The sequence below is a fragment of the Dermacentor andersoni genome, chromosome 2 (assembly GCF_023375885.2).
Source record: "Dermacentor andersoni chromosome 2, qqDerAnde1_hic_scaffold, whole genome shotgun sequence".
In the NCBI taxonomy this organism is placed as follows: Eukaryota; Metazoa; Arthropoda; class Arachnida; order Ixodida; family Ixodidae; genus Dermacentor; species Dermacentor andersoni.
The window spans coordinates 72,978,187-72,995,042 of NC_092815.1; the positions used below are offsets into that span (position 1 = coordinate 72,978,187).

A 16,856-nucleotide genomic window follows, 5' to 3' on the forward strand; every position below is an offset into this window, starting at 1 on the left:
TCCTGCCCCCCTTTTGTGTTGCATATTGAAGCAGGCAAGATGCAGGCACAGCTGGGACACTTGTTCTTTGTCATTCTTCTTGAAAGCCAATTACAGTACCTTTATTCTTTGCTTTTAAGTTTGTCATATAGTATGCATTTGTACAATACGTGTATATTTGCTAGGTTTTGGCCAACGGTTGAACAGGTTGAGAATAGTGGCCATTCTATTCTTCTTCTTCTTTTTTTACATCTTGTGTTCTGAGCAAGTGGGGGGCTGTGATGTGCGTCAGCTAAGACACAACTAACTACAACATGTGTTACTGAGCATGTGCTCTGGCATGCTGACCCACCGTGGTGGCTCAGTGACTGTTGCACTGTATTTCTGAGCGTGAGGTCACAGGCTCAATTCCCAGGCATGACAACCATATTTCGCTATGGCGAAATGCCAAAACGTTTATGTACCATGCATACATGTTCACAAAACCTCCAAGGTAGTGAAAATTCAATCTGAGCCTTCCACTACAGCATCCAAAACGGCAAAACGTTTTTGTTCATAGCGCAATGTGCAGCTTCAGGACATTACACCCCACAGTTTAACCTTTTTTTTTTTCAAACTGGCCGAATCTCATCATTGGTATGAGATTAATGGGTGTGGGGGTGGGGGAGGGGATCTGTGAGGTAAAGTGAGAAGATTGCATAGCAGCCGAGGCAAGCAGAGAGGTACAGTAATAAGTGCACATTTACTGAACTGCTCTATGATCCATTTGTAATTGTCTGTGGTGTATGCAGTTGCATGCTTATCTGTTTAACTGTTTAGCTTGCCATATTCTGTTGAGTGATGGACACTGCTGCTGTGAGGTAGGTATAGAGATAGCCTACTGTATAGTGGTAAAAAACGTTGTCAAGTTTTGTGTTTTGTTTTCTTTCTTTCTTTGTTCTGTATTTTTTATTCAAATTTCAAATAATTTTAGCTTCCAGGGCTCATATCTATTTTCTTTGGCAAGTTGGTGTCGCATGTCACCCTTGTCTTCTTGTAGGGACACAGGAAGAGAATCCATTCCCAGAATGATGTGCTTAACACAAAGCTTCTCCTTTTGAGCTTTTATCTAAATACATGAGAATGGAGAAATTTTATTACTCAACATCTACTGCACTGATGTTGATGAAATTTGTTTCATTTAAAAGTAAAGGTTAATTTCCACTGACTATAGTGAGTAGATTATTTAAGTGATCAGGCTTTTACAGAATTTTCGAAAATCACAAAATAAAAAAGAAACAGAAATACAGTTTACAGCTTTGTAATTCAGCAATTAATATATGATACCAGAACTCTGTAATCTACGCACATCTGAAGTGGACTAAATTGATGTATTATACACTGCTTTAAAAAGTCCACTGCGAGTAGGACTTTTATGAAACTAGCGTAAGCAATGTAACACTTTCGTGTAAGTTGTAAGCTTATATATCACAACTGTCCGCTTCAAATGCTCTATTAGACACAGTTAACAGAACTGCTATACAGTTGACTTCTATTAATTTGACCCTTTTATTGAGTTAGCAGTAACAGGGAAAATAGAGGAATTCCGGATCAAGTTACAGAACAGGTATTCGGCTCTAACCCAGGAAGAGGACCTTGGTGTTGAAGCAATGAACGACAATCTTACGGGCATCATTAAGGAGTGTGCAATAGAAGTCGGTGGTAACTTCGTTAGACAGGATACCGGTAAGCTATCGCAGGAGACGAAAGATCTGATTAAGAAACGCCAATGTATGAAAGCCTCTAACCCTAGAGCTAGAATAAAACTGGCAGACCTTTTCAAGTTAATCAACAAGCGTAAGATAGCTGACATAAGGAAGTATAATATGGATAGAATTGAGCATGCTCTTGGGAAGAGAGGAAGCCTAAAAGCAGTGCAGAAGAAACTAGGAATAGGCAAGAATCAGATGTATGCGTTAAGAGACAAAGCCAGCAATATCATTACTAATATGGATAAAATAGTTCAAGTGGCTGAGGAGTTCTATAGAGATTTATACAGTACCAGTGGCACCCACGACGATAATGGAAGAGGGAATAATCTAGAGGAATTTGACATCCCACAAGTAACGCTGGAAGAAGTGAAGAAAGCCTTGGGAGCTATGCAAAGGGGGAAGGCAGATGGGGAGGATTAGGTAACAGCAGATTTGATGAAGGATGGTGGGAACGCCAGCATAATCTTAATGTATAAGAAAGGGGACACCAAAGACTTGAAAAATTATAGACCGATCAGCTTACTGTCCGTTGCCTACAAAGTATTTCCTAAGGTAACTGCAAATAGAATGAGGAACACCTTAGACTTCTGTCAACCAAAGGACCAGGCAGGATTTCGTAAAGGCTACTTAACAATAGACCATATTCACACTATCAATCAGGTCGTAGAGAAATGTGCGGAATATAACCAACCCTTATATATAGCTTTCATTGATTACGAGAAAGCGTTTGATTCAGTCGAAACCTCAGCAGTCATGGAGGCATTACGGAATGAGGGTGTAGACGAGCCGTATGTAAAAATACTGAAAGATATCTATAGCGGCTCCACAGCAACCGTAGTCCTCCATAAAGAAAGCAACAAAATCCCAATGAAGAAAGGCGTCAGGCAGGGAGATACAATCTCTCCAATACTACTCACAGTGTGTACCTGGATTGGGAAGAATTGGGGATAAAAGTTAATGGAGAATACCTTAGCAACTTGCGATTCGCTGATGATATTGCCTTGCTTAGTAACTCAGGAGACCAATTGCAATGCATGCTCACTGACCTGGAGAGGCAAAGCAGAAGGGTGGGTCTGAAAATTAATCTGCAGAAAACTAAAGTAATGTTTAACAGTCTTGTCAGAGAACAGCAGTTTACGATAGGTAGTGAGGCACTGGAAGTGGTAAGGGAATACATCTACTTAGGACAGGTAGTGACTGCTGATCTGGATCATGAGACTGAAATAATCAGAAGAATAAGAATGGGCTGGGGTGCATTTGGCAGGCATTCTCAGATCATGAACAGCAGGTTGTCATTATCCCTTAAAAGAAAAGTGTATAACCGCTGTGTCTTTCTTACCAGTACTTACGTATGGGGCAGAAACCTGGAGGCTTATGAAAAGGGTTCTACTTAAATTGAGGATTGACGCAACGAGCTATGGAAAGAAGAATGGTGGGTGTAACATTAAGGGATAAGAAGAGAGCAGATTGGTCGAGGGAACAAACGCGAGTTAATGGCACCTTAGTTGAAATCAAGAAAAAGAAATGGGCATGGGCAGGGCATGTAATGAGGAGGGAAGATAACCGATGGTCATTAAGGGTTACGGACTGGATTCCAAGAGAAGGGAAGCGTAGCAGGGGACAGCAGAAAGTTAGGTGGACAGATGAGATTAAGAAGATTGCAGGGACAACATGGCCACAATTAGCACATGACCGGGGTAGTTGGAGAAGTATGGGCGAGGCCTTTGCCCTGCAGTGGGCGTAGCCAGGCTGATGATGATGATGAATTCGACCCATGACGGAATTGACGAAATTGGTTTACTTGTCTGGTGGGTTGAAATAAATAACAGGCAGAAAAAAAAAAATGCCGAAACACATTGACGATTCACTTGCCAGTGAATCATGATTCTGACACACCCCCAAATTGATGCATACCCACTTTCTATGTGTTCAACGTAGAAAACTGACATATAATGATGTTAGAGCTCCTAAACAAAGTAGAAATCTAATGTGCACCCAGTCTTTTAGCAAGAGAATTGTAGCATGCTTCCGATTCTGGCAATAAAAAAGAAAAAAGAAGACAAAAGCATTACACTTTACCTTCACAGAGTAGAAATTTATTTCCAGCTAATCATCATAACTCTTAGAGAGCACTTTATCAGTGTGTATGAACCACAACATGTGCTCCGTACAGTCTACTGCACGTTTGATATTCTGAATTTATCAAATGACTCCCCAACATTCGCGAACAGGATGGTGAACCACTTTGCTAGTTCACCCTGTGACATATGCGATTCTCCAAAACACCAAAAACGTGCGATGCAGCTTGTTGCCGCTAGCTTAGAACCTAAAATAACTTAAATGTTGAATGAGCTTTTGTAATTGAAGACTGAAAGTGACGCGTCGTCATCACACTGCACAAGAACTATATCTGTCGCCATCTTGTGACATGGCAATGGCAATGAAGCTGGCTATGGTGGCTCTGATGGTAGGCTGTTGCATGCACCTCGTATGTAGCTTTGGTTTTGTATCTGATTGCACTGCACAGGCCATTTCTGAACTGATTTTCTTAGCAGAAAAAATCATTGAGAACTAGTGAGATCTTCCTACTGCCAACCAAAAATAGGAGTTTTTGACAGGGGATAGTGTGTGTTTGATGTATGCGCTGTCTCCTAAGCTCCGCCAAGACAGACGCTGCAGTTAAAAGGGTCGCTATTGGAGCCCCCATTGGCGTCAGGCACATGCATACTGACCAGTCAACCTTTAATTATTTGGCGAAGGCCAATTTTAGAATCAAAATAACGAAAGTTTGAGGCTAAAGAACTGTATGGGCATCAGCTGGGAACTTTTGGTCAGGATCGAATCAACCGAAAAATGAAGTTAACCAAAGTCAAATTTATGGAAGTCTATGTATCTATTTTTGGTACAGAGTTACAGATCCCTAAACTCTGTGCTTCAATCTTTTTAACTTCTACTGTTTTGCAATCTTTGTAAAACATTCGAGACCCTAAAAAAAAATCTGATGCCTGCAGTTGGTAGAATTCAGTCTTCCCCCTTAAATGCAATGAATTTCATACAAAGTGGATCATTGGTTGTCTAATAGAGCATTTCTGCATTTTACAAGTGTTTGAACAGTGAAATTAAAGTTGGCTTCAAGGTAAAGCTTCTTCTTAAACAAGCAGGGCAGGTGCTACCAACATTTAGTGATGGATTTGCCTGCAACAGCAAACCATATATTCATGCACTTGCAAGAAGGGATGTGTGTCAATTACTCTTCTTGTCTTTTTCTCTCCGTTTTCTTTTTATGTAGCTTGTGTTCTGACAGACAACTTCCACATTCTCTCATCTTTCTTTTTTTTTTCCAGGTTGCAAGAAAAATCGCTGGAGATCAGCCGAGGACTAGCAGTTATGAGGTCTTCTTGTTCGACAGTTGCAGCTCAGGGCGAATCGGTGCAAGTGATTTGCTTATTATGCAAAAGCTTGCTGTCCCAACTGAGCTGCCTCAGCTCAACTTTGATATCAGCCTTCCACATGAGTCGGCAGTTCGGAAGGTATGAAGTCATCCTGAGTAAGCCAAAGTAGAACAATGTCACCCACCTTTGTTGGCACTGCGTAGGGGCTACATTAACCCTGATTTAATGTCATGTATACTGAATTCCAATGTATTTAATTACTCCCATCTCTTTTTTTCTTTTTTTTGTGCACATGATTATGTATTTATTGATATAATCCTTTTCGCACTTTTTCCTCATGTGGCACTTGTTCCAAATTAAACCCCATATATCATCATCATTATCACTTTTTCCCTATTTTATTTATGTTTATTTTATTGCAACTTTCTTCTCCCATATCTTTTCTTTAGCCTGTATATTTATCATGGCCACTGGGAAGTGAGACAGTTACGATGCTTACAGATCTTCATTACCTTCCTCCTTTTGTCCTTAACAAACCTATTACTACTGTTAGACTCTTACTCGTAATGCACACCTGATATCGTAGCCTGAAAAAAAGTCACATGCCAAATTTGTGTGCAAATTTACTTTTTGTTAAAGTTACAATTGCATTCAGATTATTATTGCTGATGACAAATTTGCATGGCACAACATTAATTTTTGAGCAGCCAGTATCCCCAATTTATTTGCTTGACGGTAAATATGCTTGTCTGCTCCTTCTGCTACAACAGGACGAGGCTTTGCCACAAAGTGAATCAGATGACGACGATGAGTGGGTGACATCTGACTGCAAAAAAAGGCTGGGAGAACATTTGTTCACTGCATTGGCTAAAGTTCGTCAAAAGTTTTGTCACCAGGTTCTGGCACTAGTAGCTAATGAGCAAGAAACAGACTGTCGTGGCAACTACACGGCAGCTACTGATCTTTTAGTGCAAGATCCAAGCCATGATAGCGACACATTGGAGCATATAGATGGTGTGTGTCCTTCCAAAGCCATACCAGCAGTTTCAGCAGTTTCAGAAGCTTGCGATGAGATTGTATTGGGGCCTGAGTATAGTGAGTGCCTGTCCAAATCCATCCCACCGGCATCTACACAAGGTCGTGATGGCAGTGCCTTTGAAAATGGAGAGCGTGTGTGCCTGTCCAAAACCACATCAGCAGCTGCTCAGCTCATTAACCACCCAGAACTTGGTGGCAGCGCTTTGAGCCTGTGCCTGCCTACTTTAACCTCAGCTGCGAATGATCAGCCAGAATGGCTCCATCGCCATGACGATGCACTGAAGCAAAGGGACACTACTTGCCTCTCCAGTGCCAGAAGTACAGACGTGGTGCCGCCAAAGTTACACAAACACATTGACAAGAAGAATGTGGCAAAAAAGAAGAAGGCTACCAAAGTGAGCTGGCAAGATGCCTTGAAAGCTGGCCTCCAAACTCTGGATTCCCAGTTCAATACAGCATCCAGGTACAATTTGCTAGATTTTGACAATCTGCTACAATTTGAGCTCGAATCACTGCAACTACCGGTTTTCATAACAAGCAAGTTTCCCTTGACTTTCTTTTTTCTTTTTCTTTCTTTTTCCTTAGCTATCAGCCAACTGTGCAATGGTGGCAAGATCGTAATTTTGTGCATGTGGACATCCCTGTCATGAATGTAACAGATTACAAGCTGAACTTGACTGCAACTACACTGTGCCTCAGGTCAGCCTTCCCTGTTATTGACTTGGCCCTCAATCTCAGTGCTACCATGTCCATAGACCTGATTGAACTTTAGTGCTTGTCTAGGGATAAATGTAAAGTGTGAGAAACTAGAGAACATTTGATCATTATTGTTAGAAGTCACTGATATAACATTGTTTTAAGCTGTTTTATGTTTAAAATGCTGTAACATTGCTATGACCTGACAGTTTAGACCTGATCTGTCTCTGCAGGTTCTGCCTGAAGCAATTTGAGCTTTATATTAAAGCCGCAGGTCAGGTCATTGCATAATTTCCTTTAGGCAATGAGCAGATGACACTGTAGAAACCATCAATATGAAGTTGCCAAGAAACAGGTTTTGTTTACACCATGGCAGCTTGGGCTAGTCGATACATACCTGACAGGGGAACAATGTGAAAAGATGAAGAACAAGAAGCGGAACAGACACCAGTGCGGGTGGGTGTTCTGTTCCCCTTCTTGTCCTTCATCTTTTGAGGTTTTGTTCAGTCTCTTGCCAGCTCACTTTACACTGTTTATGTGCATTTAAAGCTTGGTTTTCTTTGTAAGCTTATTAAAGGTGTCACAGGGCCTTTAATTCATGAGTACATGTTTTGGAGTAGAGTGGAAAGATGAGAGTTTTACGGCTGTTTTTGTTATGGAAACAGGATTACAACGACAGAGCGTGATTTTCTGGTTCACGAAAAGCTGTTTGCTGCAATTGAACCTTCACAAACAAGCCTAACGAAGAAGGAGAAATTCCTGACTGTTAACCTAAAGAAAGCAAAGGCCGAGTTGAAATGGAAATTTCTGACAAGACACAAGCGAAAGGTACGCCTTTTTTAATTTTGTCAATTGTTGTTGGCTCTGACTTCTATTTACAAACTTATTTTTTTTTTTTCTTTCTTTTTTGGCATGCTGACAAGTCATCAGCAATTTCTGTTTATATAGTTGGCTCATATCCAATGTTGGAAAGGAGAGTAAATGGAATATTTCAGAAACCTGACTTCTGACCACATCTTAAACATATGATGGTTATAGGAGGAAAGTTCATTGAGCGCTGCATGTTTCTAGCAACTTGCCAAGCAGTCTAAACTTAAAAAGTTGTTTTCATATTGTTGTCACATATTAGAGGGTGGCTAAAATAAAATTATAAACGAAGAAAAGTTTCAAGAAGAGGACGAGGATGGTGTTTAGGATGACGTGGGTTAACCGAAGACTGAAGATAAAGAAGAAATTCTCAGTGAGGTGACAAGAGATGATTGGTGGAGAAGAGAAGAAGAAGTATCCGGTGAGATGGAAAGCGATGATTGGTGGAGAAGAGAAGAAGACGAAGAGAAGGATTACGTGGACTAACAAGAAGGCTATAAAAGGGCGAGACACGGGGAAGAATGAAGCAGCGGAGACTCGGCGGGTCAGGGACGGTTCGGCTGGAAGAGAGCGACACCGGCTACTGCTCCAATGAGCTCGCGTTCTACGGCTTCGCACCGCAGACTTCCTGCCATTCCTGAGCCCGTTCCGGGGAGTCCACGGAGGACGCCACCACCTGCTACGGCCAGGGGTGTCTCCAGAGCTGTTGCCACTCTTCCGGGTGATGCCCCAACGCCAACATCATCGGCAACACCTCCACGGGCGTTTGGACCGGGAGCGTGTACGACGCAACTAACGACGCCGCCAGTGACGCCAGCCCTAGAACATTGAACGCCACTCCGACGCCGGCTATGGGACCCATATCACGCCACATCCTCACCGAACCAGACGTGAGCACGAACGCCAACCACTAACAGTAGAACGCTAGTAGCAGTGTTACCGGGTCGTGTGTACTGATAGCCTTTGTATTTTGTGAGTTTTGTTAGGTTTGTGTGCTGGTGTTTGTGTCGCGGGGGTGGTATTAAATGTGCATCTGTGTTGGTACACCTGTCGCCTAGTCCATTCTTTCGGCCAGAGTGTTCTCCGGAGGAGATCCGTGACAATTGTCTAGTAACCTCTTTTGGCCTAGTTAATTTTATGATTTTTTTTTTGTCTGGAGAAACATGCTGGATATCATATTGACCGCAAATAAAGACGGGGACAGCGGAAGAGAATACAAAAACAACATGGGTCCCCATCTTTATTTGCGGTCAATATGATATGCAGTAAACACCAACTAGGCCAAACTGAAGTTCTTCTGAAGCATGCTGTAATTGCAGATACAACTGTGCATTTAAGTAGTACTGCCAATGACTACATAAACACATACAGATAAGGAAAAAACATCATCATTTATGCTTTTCAAAGCTGTCTTTAGCACACTGTATAGGTGCTTTATTTATTATTACAATTGAATTATTTTTATTACTACAACTGTTAAGTAACTGACAATGTACTATTAATGTAATAAATTGAGTACAGTGTGACAAAATTTCTTAATTTTTGCTGTAGGCATATTGTCATGTTTCTTTTTCACAGCATACAGGACAGCGCATGTTATAGGGATAGATTTTCATGTTTAGTTGCAGGACAAGACCACTGCAACCGAAACAAACACTTGCAATGATGATTAGGCTCTCAATAGGAGTGTTTGATTAGTGAAATTTTCTGATCAGATCAAATATGAATATTGACACGTGTATTTATATTTATCGGGCGACCAGGTTTCGCCGCCTAACAAATCTTATCGCACAGCGCGGGACGCGCTTGCATGTATCCGAAGTTTCTGGAAAGTTATCGATGCTTCTATCCGCAGTCTGTTGTCGCCGAACCTTGTGTTATCTGATTTATTCGCCTGACGCGAATGATGTAGACCTTTATGGAAGGCACGCGAGTCCCAACGATTAGTCTGGAACATTCGACGACTCTGTATAAAAGCCGACGCGCTTGACCCGCTGATCAGATTTACGACGATCGCCGACTGTGTTCGCCGCTCTCGTTGTGCTTTAAGTGTAGCCTGTTTTGTGGGCACAGGTTCGCCCTATAAAGCTAGTTTTGCCTTTCACAGTATTGCTACTGTGTTCTTTGACGTCACGACCACGTGACAATATTCAAGATAAGTGGGCCTTCACACCGAAACGAGTACCTCATATTTTTCTACTCTAAATAAGCTATGGAAGAAAGGTTGTGCAGAGATGTCGAAAACATTGAAATGGAATCATATCTGGTACCCCATGGCTATTGCAGTATTGGAACAAATGTGCGCTATGCCTCCAGGTGCACACAAAGTATTGTGTTTGTTGAAGGAACGAAGTGTACTACCACAGTGTTGCACACGTATTTGCAGGAATGCAAACGTGATGGCAGTGGCCAAGTAAAAAAATATTTTGTCTAAATTGGGCCAAAAGATTCATAGGCTGCCCAAATGAAAAACGAAAAATGAGTGTGCTAGAATTAAATACTTCATGCGTTTGCTCAGAAACTGCTTGCTGCCTCTGTGCTGTAGCTGCGATTCTCATGTAGCAGAATCATTCAGAACACTCATTACTTGCACCTGTTTTGCTTCGTGTAGAGTCGAATAAAGTGTTGCTATCGTTTATGCTTTAATGGAAAGGGATATTCGGCAACTTCAAATAGAGACTTCTTGAACCAAGTACGAATCAAATATACAGAATGTCTACCAACCGGGGAAACCTGGAATTCTCAGAGATATTGAATAGTCTGGAAAAACTCGGGGAAAGCTCAGGGAATTTGTGCTTCAATCAGAATTAGCTGTCATTTTTCTGAAAGGGAACTAAAGTTGCCCTACTGCTGGCTCGAGTAGAAGAGAGGAATCGTAACGGTCTTTGACGCCGTGTCGTCGGCTGGAGGAGTTGCCAGTGTACAGTCAACGACCGATTTTCTTGACGCCCGATTTTTGTGAAATGCCCGATAATGCAGACGACTTCGCGGCACCACCACATGCCCCATAGAGTCAATGTGTAAGAACGTGTGTAATTTCAGACGCAAGAACCCCTCGCTGCCCGATTTTCCGGACTTTTTGCCGCGACCGTAGATCCGAAACGGCATTAATCAAAGCCAGCACCACCATTTTGATTATCTCGCAGCCTCGAACCAGCGCTTTCGCACGCAGGTCCGCTGGCAGAAGTAGCCACCACCGCGGCAACGCCAGGCTTAGCTGCGTCGACGTTCGCTATTAAGGTTCTTGCCATTCGGTGCCGTGTTTTTCATTGAAAGAATTCGCCGCTGTCAGTAATGGCACCGACTCCGCCTCTGTAAGCCTCGCGATTGGCTTTTAAGCTTAGAAAGCATGACGCGTTGCATAATGTCGGTTCCCGAAAGGCAGCTTCGCCTTAGCAAAGCGATGTTACGCGGTGAAGCGTACGTCAAGTATTGCGGTGAAGCTTAACAAGCGTGGGAACGGGGCAATTGTCACGGGACACAGTGCGTATTCCATAATCATACACGCGTGCACCCGCCGTCTCCTGTCACAGTACGAGCACCGATACGCCTAATAAGTGTACTGGCTGGCTTTCAGAGCTTTTTCGGACGTGCCTGTGAGGATTTGAGCCCTTAAGGGCAGTAAAATATTTGCATTCATTTTTTTCGGACTGCCCAATTTGATTTATTGGACGTTTCCGTGGCCCCTAGGGAGTACGAAAAATGGGACGTTGACTGTACAACTGACCAAGAGGATGCTTCAAATGGTTCGTGGGGCGAACGCGCGGCGGAACGAGGACAAGAACAGAAATGACCGACGCATTGCGGAATGATTAGGAAAGGAACAGTGTCACCTCTTCTTTGGAGGAGATCGAGCTCAAAAAACAAAGTGTTGGCTGATGCAAAGATGCAGGTGACCCTCATAAACCAAAATAAACTCTTGAAAGCAGTGAAACACAAAATGGAGCCATTGTGCGTGGGCTAAGAATATGTAAGGACAGTTGAGGTTTACTTTCCAACAACTGAAAAAATCTCACTTGTGATAAAGTTTGCGCCTAATGCCAATGATCTTGCTATCACTTGATAGAAATAGCTCATATTCAAAAATATTTGCTTCTGTATGCATCTCTTTTTATTCGTATTTGAAAATGTTCGACTTGATTTACAATGGGCTTGATCATTTTTCTTTTTCGAAGATATATTATTTGCTGTGCATTTTACTATTCCCTACCTTCAATTTTCTATTTTGAATAAAATAAACACTTCTCCTTACTATTCAAACTGAATTAAGTTTTTAAAATTTTTTAAAATGCTTACTTAATTGAGAGTGACAGCATCAGGCGATGTGGTGTCAACCTGTCGACATATTGTCTTGACAACTTCTGTGTCGCTCAGGGAAAACCTGGAAAACTCAGGGAAATTGAAAATGTCAAATTCGTAGACACCCTGATATAGTAACAAGGACTATTTTATTCATATTTAGAATTTCAAATATCAGTGCACCTTTATTTACAGCTTAATTATGATCTGCGAATGCTACTTCGGTGTACGAAGGAATAACTCTTTTAAAGGGACACTAAAGGCAAATACTAAGTTGATGTGGACTGTTCAAATAGCATTCCAGAAACCTTGCAATGCTTGTTTCGTGCCAAGAAAATACGTAGTTTACGAGAAAATTGTATCTGAAGGGTCTGAATACCTTTATCGCAATTCAAACCTCCCGTCACCAACCGGGAGAGTGGTGACGTTGCATATGCCATCACCATCCTTTGCTGTCTTCGGTGAGTAAAGCGGTGCCCGACAGATGGTGGTACCGAGCCAAGACAGAGTGGAGGGTTTGCCGCTGCAGCTGCCCTTTGGTCAAGTGGCGACCGTTAGGGCATCCCACAAGGAAGTTGAATTCTCTGCTACTTGCAGTCTGTGCGAGTTTCGCAAGTCAGCAAAGCCAGCGCAGCGCTACACGACAACTATTGAAACGCGAAAGCGTGGGCGGCGCGGAGTCGAGCGAAAACGAAACCTTTCGACCGTTCATGTCGTTATCAGGGTTATTTAAATGAGTTCCTTTTTCTAAAAGCGAAATAGAACTGGGCAAGTAGCATTTTATTTCGTCTTATAATACAATACAAGGATGTTTTGTGCTACGAGTAGTTGAGTACTAGTGACAGAATTTAACTGAGGAGTGCTGTTGTCATCGGGCAAGTACTTGAATGCCCCGGGGGAGCCTCTAATCATGTCCTGCATTTACCTCCATTTCTTGATAATTCAGGCTATGTTCGCGATAATATTGATGCCTTAGTGATTCTCAAGGACTAATCTATTACTTTAGCTTGACTTAATATTTGCCTTTAGTTTCCCTTTAACCAAAGTAAGAAATCACGACAGTTGATGCAAATTTATTTTATATTTCTTGAGATAATTTATTTGGGCAAATACTAAGACCACCTATGAGCTGTCCTTAACTCGGACTGAGGCGAGCTCAATTTGTGGGGCAATAATTACATGTGATCCTGGTTGCAGATGCCGCATATTCGCTATAATTTGGACCATGTTGGAATGAGTGACGGTGATGATGACATTATTATTGCGTCCAAAGCTTGGAAAGACCCATCATTCACAGGTTTGTCTTTGCACGCTGTATTTAGAGCATGTTTGCTTTGATGCCGGCTGAAACCAAATCGGGAGCCTTGTGATTATGTGGCTGGTATATATACTTTATGCCTCCTTGCACCAAGCGAATGAGAGCGAAAAATTGCTGCATTGCTATATCATCCAACTAAATGAGAAATTATTTCCATTAGGCCAAATCTGAAGCAATATCCAGTAATTGCAATTACAAGTCAACCTGAGGTCAGCAATTAACTCACCTTCTTGCCTTCTCGCAGTGTGCTCAGGAAACCTGTTCTGCATAATTTAAACAGCTGCCCAGTTGCATCCAGTGTTGCCGTTTCAGTGATTTTGTTGCTAAGTTTAGTGGCTTTGTTATTTGCTTCATAACAGATTTTTCTATTAGTGAGCAGCTACTTCTTTTTAGCAACATGAGAGAAAAATTTGTGACAGTTTAGTCACTTGGAAGCTAGGAATATTGCTTCGAAAATGGCTTTTTTGAACGCACTTATATTATGAAAAAGCTACATGCAAGTGGCTGAAATTAGCTGTATGACATGTGGGCTTCTTGACTATGATAAGTGGTTGCCTTCACACTGGCATTTTTTATATTGTGCTCATGCATCACAGCATGGTGGTCACAGTGCAGGCTCACAAAATGTGCTCATAAAATGTTTTTTTTAAATGCATTTTACAAAATTGATTTAAGAAGGTCTTAGTGCTACAGGTTGTGCAGTTTCACTAAATACGCTCGATTGGTGGTCGTGCACAAGTATAGAAGTAAGTTGATTTGCCGAAAACCTTTATAATAAATGTTTTGGTGATTTGGAATGTGGCGAGTGAATAATAAGACCTATTGACTGTGGAAAGGCGTAAATATTACAACGGCTAGGCTTGTTCATGCTAATCTGAATGTACCACTGCTGTTTTGTATGACTTTATCACCAATCAATACTGCAGAGAGGTTTCACGTAGATTAAGAGGCAAAAGCAAAGCAATTTGACCTGTACAAAGGTCCTGTAATCCTGTAATTGTCATTCCAGTGTGAAGTACATGTGGCCAAGCATGCATTGCAGAATTGAGGTCTCTGTACCAGTGCAAATGACTAGAAAATTTGCAGCAATAATGTAGACCAAGTGCCTTTTTGTGCTAGAAAATGGGGTTACTGGTGTCTCTTTATATCGGTCTGTATTTGTAAGCTTATTGAAGGTAAACACAGAATTGCTGTAATTGTCCGCTGTTATATATATGTATTGGCAAAGTAAAAGTCGTTTATACCTGGTTGTTAAATTAACTGTTTATTGCTCACCTGCAAGGACACTAGATGAACTCGAAACACTTTGTAGATGATCTATGCCATATTAGCTTATGTTACAGAGCTCCACTATGTCTGCGTTATCTAAAGTTTAATCAACAGTTTTAGCAACAATTCTAGCGACATTGCAGCAAAATTTAGCGACATGCTACGGAAAAATTTGCCAACATTGGTTGCATCAGTTCATGGTTCATGTGAAAGACAATGAAAAGCTACTAGCTTTTCATTGTCCCAGGCTTTACGTACATTCATCCTCCACCAACTTTCAGAATAATGGTTGCTTGATTGTGCGTTTAACAGGTGGTGATAATTCGTGCTGTGGACTTGTACCTTCAAAAGTTCCCAGGCCACAGCATGTGCAAACACATTGACTTTGTGTCCTGCAGCAATGCTTGTATCAGCTTCTAAGAGTTCCAAAGCTTGGAAGAGGGAAAGGGACACTATTTCTCACAATTCACAGCTTCTGGGTGTCAAAATTGCTTCAGGAGCCGTGCTACTCATCTGCAAGTCATGTTTGCGCATACTGTGGTCTGGGAACGTTTGACTAAAATTGTACTTGGTTAGCTTCTCATGTAATTGCCACATCACATAAATAAATGCTTAACCCGTAACTCATGTTGCAGGAGTATGTGTCAGTGCTAGGAAAGTTGAAGTCCAAACACTTGAAATACCGTCCGCACTATAACTAGTGCTATTTTTTTTCTCAAAAAAGAATTTTTGACGCTCCATTTTGTACAATGGTGCAACATATATATGCCTAAAGCCATGCATGTTGGTGATAAATGTGGAATAAACGTTGGTTTTCTGCACCTAAGAGGAGTGCTTGTTGAAGCTTTTTTCTGCTAGAGTTTGCGGTTCGTGAAAATTTTGTTTACGGATATTTGATGCCCCGAAATGGTTAAGTATGGCATGTTGTGATAAGTGTACAATACAAGCATGCATAATTGCGTTTGATCACACTAATTCCGTTAAAATAGGTGCATCTTATACACCGGTGCGACTTATATACCAATTTTTTCTTCAAAACTACCAAGAAGGGCTGGGTGCAACTTATACAAAGGTGCGACTTATAGTCCGGAAAATATGATACTTGCAGAGTTCAAAGCTCTTCAGGTCTCATTAGAACATGCATGTGGTGATAATGACCTGCTTATTGAAATATATGCATCGTATTTGCTGGCTGCCTAATTTAGATTTGCTTTAAGTCCAAAATGCCTTTCTTTAGGTACACTATTGTGTTTTGAATTAAACTAATTGAACTTTAAACATTTTACATCCACATTAAGCAGTTAAGTCAACCTAGCACATGCATTTCTGGGGACAGTGGAGATTGTGATGCCACATGTAGTGATTGAATTCTCCTGAGAGCGTATGTGTAACTTCATGAGACAGCCTTTATTATTATTATTGTTGTTATAATAATAACGGGAATACCATACAAAATTCACAATGGAGAGAGAGAGAAAGCTATTTGATGAAATGTTTACCAAGGAGACATGTTATATTATGGGTAGTATGTAGAGCAATAGACATTGGTAGGGCCACATCCTAAACTATGCTTTTTCCTTTTTCTGTTTTCAGTCTGTGAACGTCCTCAGAAGGTATTGCCTTTTGATCCAGTGGCCCACGAAGAAAGGACAATGGAAATTGAAGCTGCCAAGAACATGGATGATTTCTTTGAGGAGATGTACTGCAACTGCGATCCCAACAATATTTTTGAAGACCTCGACTAGGCAACAGCAAAGCATGCATGCTTACCCCTGGAAACTATTTCTGCAGCATGGTCTGTGCTGTGGCACAGGTCGTATTTTTAAGCCTCCTTTTAATATCTTTTATGTACACAATAAATACATCTTGTGTTGCTGTTCGAATGCCGATTAGCTTAAATAAAAACACATTTCTTCCTTTCTGGTCATGTGTCTACTTGGCAGAGCAGAAATACATTTTGTGTTGCTGTTGGCATGTCAATTTACGTAAAAACACATTTCTGCCTTTCTGGTAATGTGCATACTTGACAGAGTGCGAGTGGGGCTGTTTAGAAAGCAATGAAAGTTGAGCTAGTAGGTATGAATTCATTGCGACCTAGCAGAACAAGGAAACTTGTACACGAGAGGGGGTACAAGGCGTTAATAATCTGTATTGTACTTGATTCTTATAAATTCAATAGAAAGATGCCATAGCTGTGATGTGAAACTGGTTTCACACTAGCCAAACTGCTGCGTGACTCTACTTTGG

The 16,856-nt window shown here is 41.5% G+C and overlaps 1 protein-coding gene across 5 annotated transcripts in view; it reads left to right on the forward strand.

Annotated features, from left to right (window-relative positions):
• Positions 1-16,530, forward strand: part of LOC126542005 (putative ATP-dependent RNA helicase TDRD12) — a 93,454-nt gene extending 76,924 nt beyond the window's left edge. For 4 of the 5 annotated variants that reach the window (XM_055076982.2, XM_055076984.2, XM_072286428.1 and 1 more), the window contains 6 exons: positions 5,075-5,260; positions 5,893-6,623; positions 6,746-6,859; positions 7,522-7,684; positions 13,220-13,319; positions 16,203-16,530. In XM_055076982.2, the coding sequence (XP_054932957.1) occupies positions 5,075-5,260; positions 5,893-6,623; positions 6,746-6,859; positions 7,522-7,684; positions 13,220-13,319; positions 16,203-16,354 (1,446 nt within the window). In that variant the 3' untranslated portion in view covers positions 16,355-16,530. The other variant, XM_055076985.2, reaches the window with a different exon arrangement.
• Positions 16,531-16,856: the final 326 nt, after the last annotated feature.